This window comes from Aquila chrysaetos, chromosome 17 (assembly GCF_900496995.4).
Source record: "Aquila chrysaetos chrysaetos chromosome 17, bAquChr1.4, whole genome shotgun sequence".
Lineage (NCBI taxonomy): Eukaryota > Metazoa > Chordata > Aves > Accipitriformes > Accipitridae > Aquila > Aquila chrysaetos.
In genome coordinates this window covers 13890300-13901436 of record NC_044020.1, presented here as the reverse complement: position 1 = coordinate 13901436, position 11137 = coordinate 13890300, and the positions used below count along the sequence as shown (strand labels likewise).

The window sequence follows — 11137 nt, the reverse complement described above, 5'->3', positions numbered from 1 at the left end:
GGTCACGGAGCAAACCTCTGGCAGAGGGGAGCAGAAGCCCAGCCCAGCTGGTAACTTATGGGGCTCAGCCCTCACATGCCTTGAGGCTGCCTTGGCTGACAGACTGACACCGCAAGGCACAGAGAGTGTGTGTGAGCCGCCAGACGGCTGGACAAAATGCTCCAGCATTTGATACAGACATGAGTAAGAGGTCATGGTCTCCTCTGGGTACTTAAGGGCACTTGCTTGCCATATCTGAACATGGAGAAACTTCTTTCTTGTATCACATAGGAGGGAGGAAAACCACTCCTCGGTTCTTGCCAGCTGGTAAAGGCTTCAAGAAGAAAATGTTCTGCACAGATTTAACTGCTTTTTTCTGCCCTGTTGCCAGGACCGCAGCACATTGCTTCTCCCAAGGCTTTTTTCAGTTCATTTCTCCCACCCCTCAATAAAACACTTCTTCCAACTTCTGCTTGCCATGTGCTTTTCGCCCTGCAGGTGTATGAACTGGATGGCACCCGGCATAACAAATCATGGTCCGTGGCAACCTATCGGGAAGTGACTAGGCAATTTGTGAAGGAGCACCCTGACTTTCTTGGAGCCAAGATTATATTTACAGCACACAGGTAGAGGCTGAGCGGGGCTAAGAGTGCCTGTGCGTGGCTGGCTGTGCTGCTTTGGAGGCGGCGGTGCGGAGGGGTCCAGGCCAGGAGAAGCGATGCTGAGGGCTGAGCTGAAGTGCCACAGTTGGTCAGCAATGCCTGCGTGCGTCGTCAGACCTGGGGTGTTGACTCCCGAAGCATTCCCTGGCACATGTAAAAGGCTGAGGATGAGAAATCATCTATATAAGTCTGTGTACGTGCGAAGTGACCGGGGTTAGCTCATGGTGTGTGCTGGGGAGACAAGCGTCTGTGAGCCCTGGGTGCGGGAACGAGCAAGGGAAGGGCTGCCTGCGAGCATGTGTGCCCAAGCCGTGCATGCTCTCTTCCTGAGCCTGGACGTACTCCCCCTTTCTGTGGAAACTGAAGCAGTGACAGCAGTGCCCGAGTATGGGCACTCGGTATTGCAAAGGTCCTCATGGGATCCTGCAAACGCTGTTCTCCCGGCAGCCTTTGTATGGTATGTTTGTGCTGCTGTTTGCAGGCAGGCACAAGGCTGTTCTCCAAGTCAGCCAGATGCCATGAAGTCATGTGAGGTGATCCTGAGCAAATATAACAGACCTCTCAGCAGCACTTACTCACTCCGGCTCGGCACAATGCCGTTTCCAGTTCAGAGCTGGCTTGCCTTTGGCCAGCTTGGGTATGGACAGAGTCTGTCTGCAAAATGTGCTGTGATGTCTAAGTCCGATAGGGCTGGAAGAAATCTAAATTTAAAATTCTCTTGAAATGCAGCTACTGCCCCACTTCCCAGCAAAACAGTCAAGAGGAAAAAAGAAATATTTAAACGTTTCTCTCCATGCCTTTGTGTTCCCTGCTTGGTAGATGGGAAAGCCAGTGAGTCAGACAAGCATGCCTCAACTCAAGTGACAGCAGGGTCTAGCCAGGCATTTCCTGGTCATTCAGGGGTTTCCTTTCATAACATCAATTTTCTACTGCTGTTACTCTGGAGACCTGAAGCTGGTTGTCAGATTCAGGAGCAACTTGCATTTTGGAAATACCCCTAGGGGCCCCGTTTCACAACTCAAACCCAAAGAAGGAAGGCCCATGGGAGTGAGCCTCTGTACTGCTTTCTCTCTCTTGCTCTTTAGGAAGCTGAATGTTTCCCAGATTAAAGAAGCCATCGTCACTGCCATGGCACTCAGAGCCCGCTTCCCAGACACCCTAGCAGGCTTCGACCTGGTAACTGTATTTCTTCTGTGGCTTTGCGTTAACCCCTAGAGGTGCAATATAACTACATGTATAATATGGCATATGTTTTATACCAGAGCCAGATCCTCTGCTGCTGTACTGAAATCAGTGTAAATGGGTTGCAAATCCTCCAGCTAAGGATTTTGTTACGGGTAATTGACAAAATCACGTGTCAGAATCAGCTCCCTACCCCACAGCATTGTAATTTCAGTACAGTTGGCACCTCAGTGATACATAGCTGTAAGTCCCACCATCTTCCAGAGCATGTTCAAAAACACCTTTCCTCCTTCCCCCAGGTTGGTAATGAGGATGAAGGTCACTCTTTATGGGACCTGAAGGATGCCCTGACCATCCCGTATTCTCTGGGGGTCAACTTGCCATACTTTTTCCATGCTGGGGAGACTGGTAAGCATGAGGACTCAAGGCCTGTTATTACTTGCAGAGGGAAGAGGTGAAGTCTTGCAAAGCACAGAAGCAGCAAGCCTGGCTGTATCAAGATGATGTGTATGTGTATACACGAGTATATAATTGGTTTTCCCTATGCTTCTCCTCATATCAGCTTGTTGCTGTAGCATTCCTATATGGCACCTCCCCTACCTGCTCCCTGCTCTTGACTGTAGGCGTCACGTTGCTAAGCATCTTTGCCCCGTGTGTGACATGGAGTCATGCTGCAGGAGCTATTGCTAGTAGCCATTTCCTCCTCACAGCAGTGCTCACCTCCCATCCACAGCGGCAACAGAATTCCTCAGCCATTATTTTACATTTTAAGGTGAAGGAATGTCTGAGCCAGCCTCAAGTCTTAACTGAATACACTCATCAAAGTAACTGATAGTTACCCTTCATTCCTGGGGCAATGTATTATTATTGGCAATACATTATTGAGTCCGTATGGGTGGGATTTATCCTAACCATGCATGACAGTTGTGTCTAACTAACTTGTGTGTTGTGCTTATTGCATGTTGACATCTACAGAGATGTCTACATCTGAACTAGTTACCCCAGGCTCCTTTTATAGACATGGACAGTAACAAGCACTTCCAAGGCACGATACATCTCATCCTAATGCACAGGCTATTCCCCAGAAATTATTACTTCTCTCCATTGACTATGAATGGAGACCAGCATGATTAGCTTAGCGGTAAGAGCTATACTGCGGACATCTAAAGCCAGGTGAGATGAGTGGGTATCTCTACACTGGGCAATGTCCTGGGCAGATTTGGATCTTTGTTTCACTGAAAATGCAAAGTGGGAACTCAGAGCATGAGCAACCCTCTTACCTTGCAACTGGGACATTTATTAACAAAATCATCTAGCAGTTTGAGAAGATGTATTTCCTCACAGCATTGCAGTGATTCTTACCTGTCTCTCCTCAGACTGGCAGGGCACCTCTGTAGACAATAACGTGCTGGATGCATTGCTACTGAATACCAGTCGGATTGGCCATGGACTTGCCCTCATTAAACACCCAGTAGCCAAAAGTTTGTCTCTGAAGAGGGATGTTCCTGTAGAAGTCTGTCCCATCTCCAACCAGGTATGTTGTTAAAAGCTTAGGTCTTGGGGCTGGAACACTGGAATGGGATTTACCATAGCAGCTAGGAGCCACAGGGAGCTGGGGGCAGCTAGATGTTTTGTTGCACCCAGGCTGGCTCAGTCTCCTTTGCACTACATTACACTGCAGTCTGCTATGTAGGCACACGCTGTGTATGTATAAGGCTTGTAATGCCAGCCAGCTCAAAATCATTTAAATTGCCACCCAGAGGAACCTGGGAAGGCAGTTCTCCCTAGAGGAGATGAGGCCCAGAGCCAGGGAGGTGCCTAAAGAGATATAATGGAAAATACTTCAAAGCCAGGAGGGCTAGAGGCTTAGAAGCTGGGTAGCAACTGGGAGTCCTTTTGGTTTTGTAGAATTCATAACCAGGGGGAACTCTTTTGCAACACATTAGCGTGGTGTGCATTGTCCCCTGGGCACAGCAGAAAGGATGCTCTGGGGTAAAGATGTACCAGTGTGAGCCTTGAGGGAGAGAACCCTGATACCAGCCCCAAATGCCCTCAGCTAAGTGTCATAGCAAATACGTAACCAAAAGACTTTTCCTGAAATGCTCACAGTCAAATTGTTATAAATAAGCAGAAGATATTCACCCCACTGGCCTTGATTTAGATGATTAATTTAAGAAATGAATCTCCTTACATAGTCAGTGAAGACAAGTAGGCTCCTCCTGCAGCAGTTCAGAGCAGAACGCCTAGCACGCCCTGAACGGCCCTCTAGAGGCTCTTCCTCCTTGATGACTACCTGCTGCCACAGGCAGCTATAGCAGGTATGTGGTGTGATGGGTGCTGTAATGCAAACACAGCTACAGCAATAACCCACGGTCATGTTGTCTCCCACCCTTCCCCATCAAGGTCCTGCTCTTGGTAGCTGACTTGCGGAGCCACCCCGCAGCCAGCCTCATGGCTGAAGGGCACCCCATTGTGATCAGCCCTGATGATCCCGCTATCTTTGGGGCAAAGGGCATCTCCTATGACTTCTACGAGGTGTTCATGGCCATCGGAGGGATGAATGCTGACCTGAGGACCTTAAAACAACTTGCACTCAACTCCATAAAGTAAGTTCCTCACCTCTCTTGTCTAGATATAATAATGCTAAGGGGACTATCAGCTTGCTCCCTGGAAACCCACTCTGGGTTTGGCCCCAGAGTCTCCTCTGCTACATGAACTGAGCTTCTGTTAATCCAAAGTCTCCTCTATGTGTCTCCTCCAAGGGCAGGACACAGGGACCACAGAAGCCCCTCTGCCCATGCCCTTGAGCGCCTTTCTCTAACTCAGTGTCTCAGTTTATTGCCCCCTTTTTCCGTCCTTTGCAAAGTTTCCTCCAGCACCTGGTTCTGCATATGGGAGAAATGTTATGATTTTGTATCACTTGTCTATTTCTGCCCAAATTTGACTTGCTCTGGTGTTTGCCATGGCCCACTGGGGAAACACAGGAAAATAATCTACCAGCATGTAGTTTGGGTGTGTTTAACCACTTTTTCTGTTTATCTGGACAGCTATATGTGTCCCAAAATAGTTTGGATACAGTGCCCAGGGTCTTTCTGCACATTCCTAGAATCTCATCTGTTTGCCAAATCCTGTGCCAGTCCTCATGCCAATCCCAAGTCCCCGCTTGGCCAGAGAGACAACAAATACTCTTATGTCCTACCGATTTGGACCAAGCCCAGGGGACATCTGAAAGCAACAGCAGCGCTGTCTCTTCTGTACTAGTCACCGAGTGCCGCCCAGTGAATCACCAGCTTTTGCAGACTGAGCTGTTTGTCCTCATGGTGCAGGACTCGGTAGCTGTTGATATGGCCATGATGCTTCTCACCCCAGCGGGAGCCCAGCCAGCAGGAGCTCAAGGCTCTTTACACTGTGTTACTCTGTGTGGTGTAGGCACATCCTGCAAGGGTTAATCTGTTGCTGCTTCCTGCCTTTTTGTTTGGGTCCCTGATCTTGAAATAGCTGCCCCTTGTCTCCTGTCTGATACTGACTTTTCTCCTCCTCACAGATACAGTGCCATGCTACCAGATGAGAAAGCCAAGGCCAAAGATGTCTGGCAGAAAAAATGGGACCAATTTGTGGCTGACCTCTCTGATAGCTTTCTGAGGGAGCTTTAGAGGGGAGGAGACTCATCTCAGAAGGCATTTGGCAAGCCAGAGCAAGCCAGGCTTATTGCTAAGAGGGAGACTGCTTCTTCCATGTGACCTGAGCAGATGAGTGAACCTCAAAGTCTCACCTGGCAATGGGAAATTCTGGTGAGCTAGTCTTAATGCTAAGAATGAGCTGCACTATCCTTTGAAAGGCATGGGCTGGAGGTAAAAGGGAACAGTGAGCACTTATAGCAACAACAAAAGAACACCCCACTCAAAATAGTCAAAACAATTAAAAATTGCCAGTGACCAAATCCTGACATCCTTATTCAGGAAAAACATGCTTTCTAATTAGAGTTAGCGGGAGATTGCCAACGTGAGGATCTCTGAATTTCGCCTTATCATTACAAAATGCAGACCTTGTCCGGAAACAGCTAAGACAAACATCCAACCATTTGGGCCACTGACCTTCAGGAGAGCAAGGACTGAAAATGACTCTTGTTATGTTTAACCCTGGGCCTGCTGCCAAAATAGCACTGCTAGGTCGAAGAACCAGTCATAGGTCTGATGTCTGCTATTTCAGGACCTACCATGGGTGGAAACAAGCTGATGGAACTTGCTCCCAGAACATTTAAGCCTGGTTGCACAGTGATCATAAAGCCAAAAAATAGGTGCCTCAGTTGCCAACAGTTTTTTTTACTCCAAAATCTTTTCCTGTCCCCTGGTCACAATGGAAGCCAAAACACTTTTCAGCTGAGAAAGAACACCCTGGCTTCCCAGATCCAGCTTAATTAAAACTCTCCCCCTGCACTGGGACATGTTAACACAGGCCTCTGCATTTATAGGAAACACCTTTTAATTTCAGGGGGTTCCACCACCAGCCTTTGTCACCTAACTCAGAGTGCAAATGTGGCCTTATTCAGCCTGTCAGAGAGGTTTTCACCTTGGTGAAGAACTACTCTAACACTGTGGATATCCATTGTGTGCACTTGGACCTTTGTAGTTTCCAGCTCTTTGGCAAAAAAGTACTGCAGCAACTACACAATAAATAGCGTCCGGACAAGCAGATTCCCTTTTTTAACATCATCAAAAAATCAGGAGAAGAATTAGTTGCAGGGAGATTAAAAAAAAGAAGTCTTAATCAGGATGCTAAGTAAATTCAGCAAAATCCTTCGGCACGCATACCCCAAGGACGCGGCCAGGATCAACCAGCATCTCTCCCTGACTTCAGTACAATTATGCTGGTTTGCATCAGCCAAGGGAGAATTTACAAAAGTTCCTGCTGAAAGACATCTCCCCCCCTCTAAGCTGCAGGCTTGCAAGGACTGTTGTTTCCTGATCTGACCAGCTTGGGCAAATTGGCTGTCTTTATGTTTTCTGCTAATTGTCTCAAGCTGCCTGGCTGTAGTGTTTATTTCCACTGACCTTGGTTAAAACACCTTAACAGGAGGCAAATATACTTACTACAGGGGTGGATCAAGCTGCGCAGCCCGTGCATCCCAGGTTAAATTGCCCACATTTCACAGGCTGCAAGTTCATCTCTAGTTATCGCAGGGAAAAAAATACAAAACCCACACTACAAACCCCACAACCAAAACCAAATAAAACCACAACAAACCAAAGGTGTTGACATTGCAGAAGCCAGCAATGCAAACCACAGAAAGCAAAAAGCGAGAACCCAGTCACACACCTCACTAATCAAGGGGGTTGAGTCCCCCACATCCCCCTTTTCAGCCACAGCTGCCTCTACTCCAGCTCTCTCTGCCCACACACCCCACACCTTCCCCTGCAGCACCAGCAGCTGGTCTTTGCAGACTGGCCTTTCCTGGGCCTTGATGCAGGTTTGGTCCTGGGATGAGCTTTATACTGGAGGAGGAGCCAGAGTAGAGGCACCTTTCTTCCTCCTCCATGAATGTTGCATACAGAGCTCGGTCTAAAGTCCCCAGGGTAGGCATTGGTCAGATTATAAATGCTGACTTGGGAAATGCCTTATTTGTAACGCTGCTGAGGGAAACTGCTGTAAACAGGTAGAATGGCTGCTAACCACTCACCAAAAGCCCAGTCCCTCTGAGCCCTCTGATCTTTCAGCTTTGCTATATGTGGATGGAGGAAGATCTTTTATTTGCCATGAGTTGATTCTCCCTTAAGTGAGACTCTTTGCTGCCAAGGTGAAGCTAATCATTACAGAACCAGTGTGGGAGGAGCTGCGTTCCTCAATACAAGTTGACCCATGTCCCTTCCTCTTCCGCTGCAGTGGAAAGGTTTCAGCTCTTCCTGCACATGGTCTCTTGAGGGCTTGACCCACTGGTGGTCTTTCAGTTACCTGTAGTCCTCCGTCCTCATTACCCACATCATCAGCAGGGCTAGACCTTCTGTTTGCCAAACGTTTGCTGGGACCAGTTTACCTGTTGTGTCCAGCTTGTTCCTGCCTTCCTAGGAGAAGCCTTTTGTGCACTCAGCCATTTACCGACTTTGCATCAGGAACTGTGACATGATGTGGCCCAGTGTCTGGAGCCACCAGTGAGTGATGCTGCTTGGGATTACAGCACAGAAATCACTGGGGGTTTAAAACTGTACAGGTCTGAGGTGATCTTCAGATGAAGCCCTCAGAAAGGTGGGACTTGACCCTACAGGGCTCTGTTTGCATTTGTGACTAGCCTAGTGACTCCAATTCTGCTGAAGGTATCCATCTTAGGGTTGGTCAGACCGCCGAAACTCTCTCATCCTGATCGCAGGTGTTTAAATGTGAACCTGAACTGCATGGAGGTGCCTCACTCCAGCGGTGTAGCTTTCCCTGGGTCCCTCCTTGAACAGGGCATTGCCGTGTGTGGTGACTGCAGCTTCCCAAGAGTCCTCTAGCACTAGATGGGCTTTAACCATTTTTAGGGCCTTAGAGGGTCAGATGGGAGGAGGGCCAGCCTGCTTTACTGCTGGGGATCAATTCTTCCTTAGAGCGTGCCTTAGTTCAGAGAAAGGTGCAAACTGAGAAACTCAGCCTGCATCCCCACCTCCCTAACTGCAGGTGTGCAAAAAAGGAGGGATTCAGGTTGGACCACAGCAGTTAAGAAAGATCAATCCATTCAGATATCCCCAAGGCTTTGGGCAACTTTGGCTATGGGGCTTCATTGAAACTCAGCTCTTAGCATTCACAGTAACATTTCAAGGATTTTGTTGCCAGTCCATTCCCTTACCCTCAGTACCTTGGCTCCCTGCTCACATTTGTTGTGCAAATGCATCACATGTAATTCTTTCTTGCCCACCTCTTTCAGCACATAGTATATATTTCAATCTTTAAACCTGTTCCCATTGTGGGGTTTTTCCTCCCTTTTTTTTCTGTTAAAAAGAACTGGGGATACCCATGTTTTGTGTGAGGTTTTAATCTGGAATGTGCAGTGGAGGGGGGATGTTTCACGTCACTCAGTCTGGAGCACAATTATGAGGGGGTCTGAAATGTCTTCACAGCACGGTGCAAAGGGCAATTTGATCCAGGGGGCTAACCGCTGTGGAGTCAAGCCCGAGCCACCTGGCAGAGACATGACACAGGCCCCCCAGGCCCCCCTTCCCCGAACACACAATAGCTGCATCCAGCTCTGGGCTGCGTTTTCATACAGAGACCACCCGACGGACATGATTTGCTCGTGCTACCTCTCCTCCCAGCTAGAGAACCTGAAGACCTGAGATGAAAGAGGTATTTGGACAAGCAGGACTGGAGGCAGCCACAAGGGTGGCAGAAGGCTGAGTAGGGCAGGCCCTAAAGGGGCAGAAAGTGGCCCCCTTTGGTCTCCATCCGGACTCAGGAGCAAGGAAGGAGAGCAGAAAATCCATGGATGTTTCTGTGCTGCTTACTTCCAGCAGCTATAGGAATATGTCAAGTCTTATGCCTGTTACTTCCCCCATCGGTCTCTCCCTGTGGCCTCTTCACGTTGAATTTGTTTAAATGGGAGGTGGACGGAGCTTTGTTCGCAGCACACCATGTCACAGGTCTATCGGTGTTTTGTTGCACAGCAGCTCGGACCGCCGTTGGGGCACTTTAGCAAATGAAATGTTTGCCTCTTGGTCACTCACCGGCAGGAAATGGCTGATCCAGCACTACGGTTGCTGTCAAAAATCATGCCAATAAAAACAGAGGAGTAAAGTAGCTGGTTGAAAATAGAGATAGGCCCAAGCGAGCAGCTGGATCTCTATGTCATGTGAGCCTCCATCACTGCAGTGGGACTATGCAGATGCCAGATGCTAAAGCAAAGCCCTCTGGCCATAAAACACAGGGCTACAGATGTGTTTTCCACCAGTTCCTGATGCTCAGCCTGCTTCAGGGTTTTCTCCTGCAAGTCTCTGAATTAGTCTCTTCACAGGTAGCAGAAGGACATTTCTTTGGCCAGAAACTTGTAGCTCTAACTGGGTCAGTACTTAATTCCTTTCTTTCCAGGCTTGCAGCAGTTGCAATCATGGCAGGTCTATCAAGTGTTTTCTGTCTGCTGCAGGACAGGCAGGTGAAGGGTTTGGCTCTCAATTCTTCTGGCTTGTCATTTTTATCAGGCTGTCCCCTCCCCCTTGGTCATTACAGGATAAGAAAGGCATTTTACTGTATTTTCTCAACCTTTAGCTTGTCCATCATTCCACAAGCAGGCTGCAGCAGAGAAAGAGAAGAGATAAAGTGAGGGGGGAGGGCTGGTTCAGGCCATTAGAGCTTCTGTGGCAAGAAAAGAGATGGAAGGTACGGCTGCTTTTGAGGGGGATGTTAGAAGGTCAGGAAGGGGGGGTGATGACAGCGCTACGAGTCCAGGGAAAACAGAGCTGCAAAGTTTACATAGGAACCCACAGGAGAGGCTGTGGGCAACTGCCTGTTTCGCTTGCCTTTAAAGGCAGCTATGAAAGGGGGTGGGGGAAACATCTAAGTACAGCATAGTCGGGGGAAGAAGAGGGAGTCTCCTGTGGGCTGGTGTGAGAAGGGCAGACAGACCATCTCTAGGGATATGGCTGTTGCCAGATGTGCCCGCAGAAGAAATCGTGAGGTCCCTCCGTGCGTAACATGCAAAATGGGAAGCTCCTAGCAGAGTCGCGAGGAGAGTCTCGACTCTTGCAGGGAAAATTGCACCATCGGGCGTTTAGCGCAGGGATGACGGGCTGAAGTGTGCCTGCTGGTGCCGGGAGGACGGGGGTTCAGCGGCCAAAGCAGGCTCCACGGGGTGCGACGCCCGGCAGCCACGCCGCCGTCGGTCCCTGCTGCGCCTGCCTGGCTCAGCCCGTGCCCGACCGCTGGCAAACTCCCTCCGCGTCCGTTTAAAAATAAGCGCTTCAGCCTGTTGGACAGTCTTCCTTGCAAAAATAAATACAGCAGCTCTGCCGGCCTGCTGGGAACGCTCGCCGGGGCACACGCACACGCTTCGCGGGCACGTCTTCAGCCGCGGGTACCCCGGCTGGCAACACGGCCGCCCGCTCCACCGGCCCCCGCGTGTCGGAGGCACGGCGGGCACCGAATCCCCCGCCTCCCCGCGCCGCGGCAACCCAAACCGCACCGGTGCGTTCTGCTACGGCTGATGCACAGGAGGAAAACGCTGCAGAGCACGCAAACGGCGCGGGCGGGCGGGGAAGGTTACAAACCGCCTCTCCGTCCCCCCGCCACCTCCAAAGTTCCCCGGGGAGCAGAGCGGCCGCCCCCCCCCCGCTGCACAGCGCCGAGCCTTGCCG

At 49.8% G+C, this 11137-nt stretch overlaps 1 protein-coding gene across 4 annotated transcripts in view; it reads left to right on the top strand.

The window, feature by feature from the left end:
- Nucleotides 1-8749, top strand: part of ADA2 (adenosine deaminase 2) — a 32934-nt gene extending 24185 nt beyond the window's left edge. For all 4 annotated transcript variants that reach the window (XM_030040308.1, XM_030040306.1, XM_030040307.1 and 1 more), the window contains exons 5-10: nucleotides 478-605; nucleotides 1727-1817; nucleotides 2123-2231; nucleotides 3200-3357; nucleotides 4227-4429; nucleotides 5368-8749. In XM_030040308.1, coding sequence (XP_029896168.1) covers nucleotides 478-605; nucleotides 1727-1817; nucleotides 2123-2231; nucleotides 3200-3357; nucleotides 4227-4429; nucleotides 5368-5476 — 798 coding nt within the window. In that variant the 3' untranslated portion in view covers nucleotides 5477-8749. The remainder of the gene's footprint in view (nucleotides 1-477; nucleotides 606-1726; nucleotides 1818-2122; nucleotides 2232-3199; nucleotides 3358-4226; nucleotides 4430-5367) is intronic.
- The last annotated feature ends 2388 nt before the right edge of the window (nucleotides 8750-11137 follow it).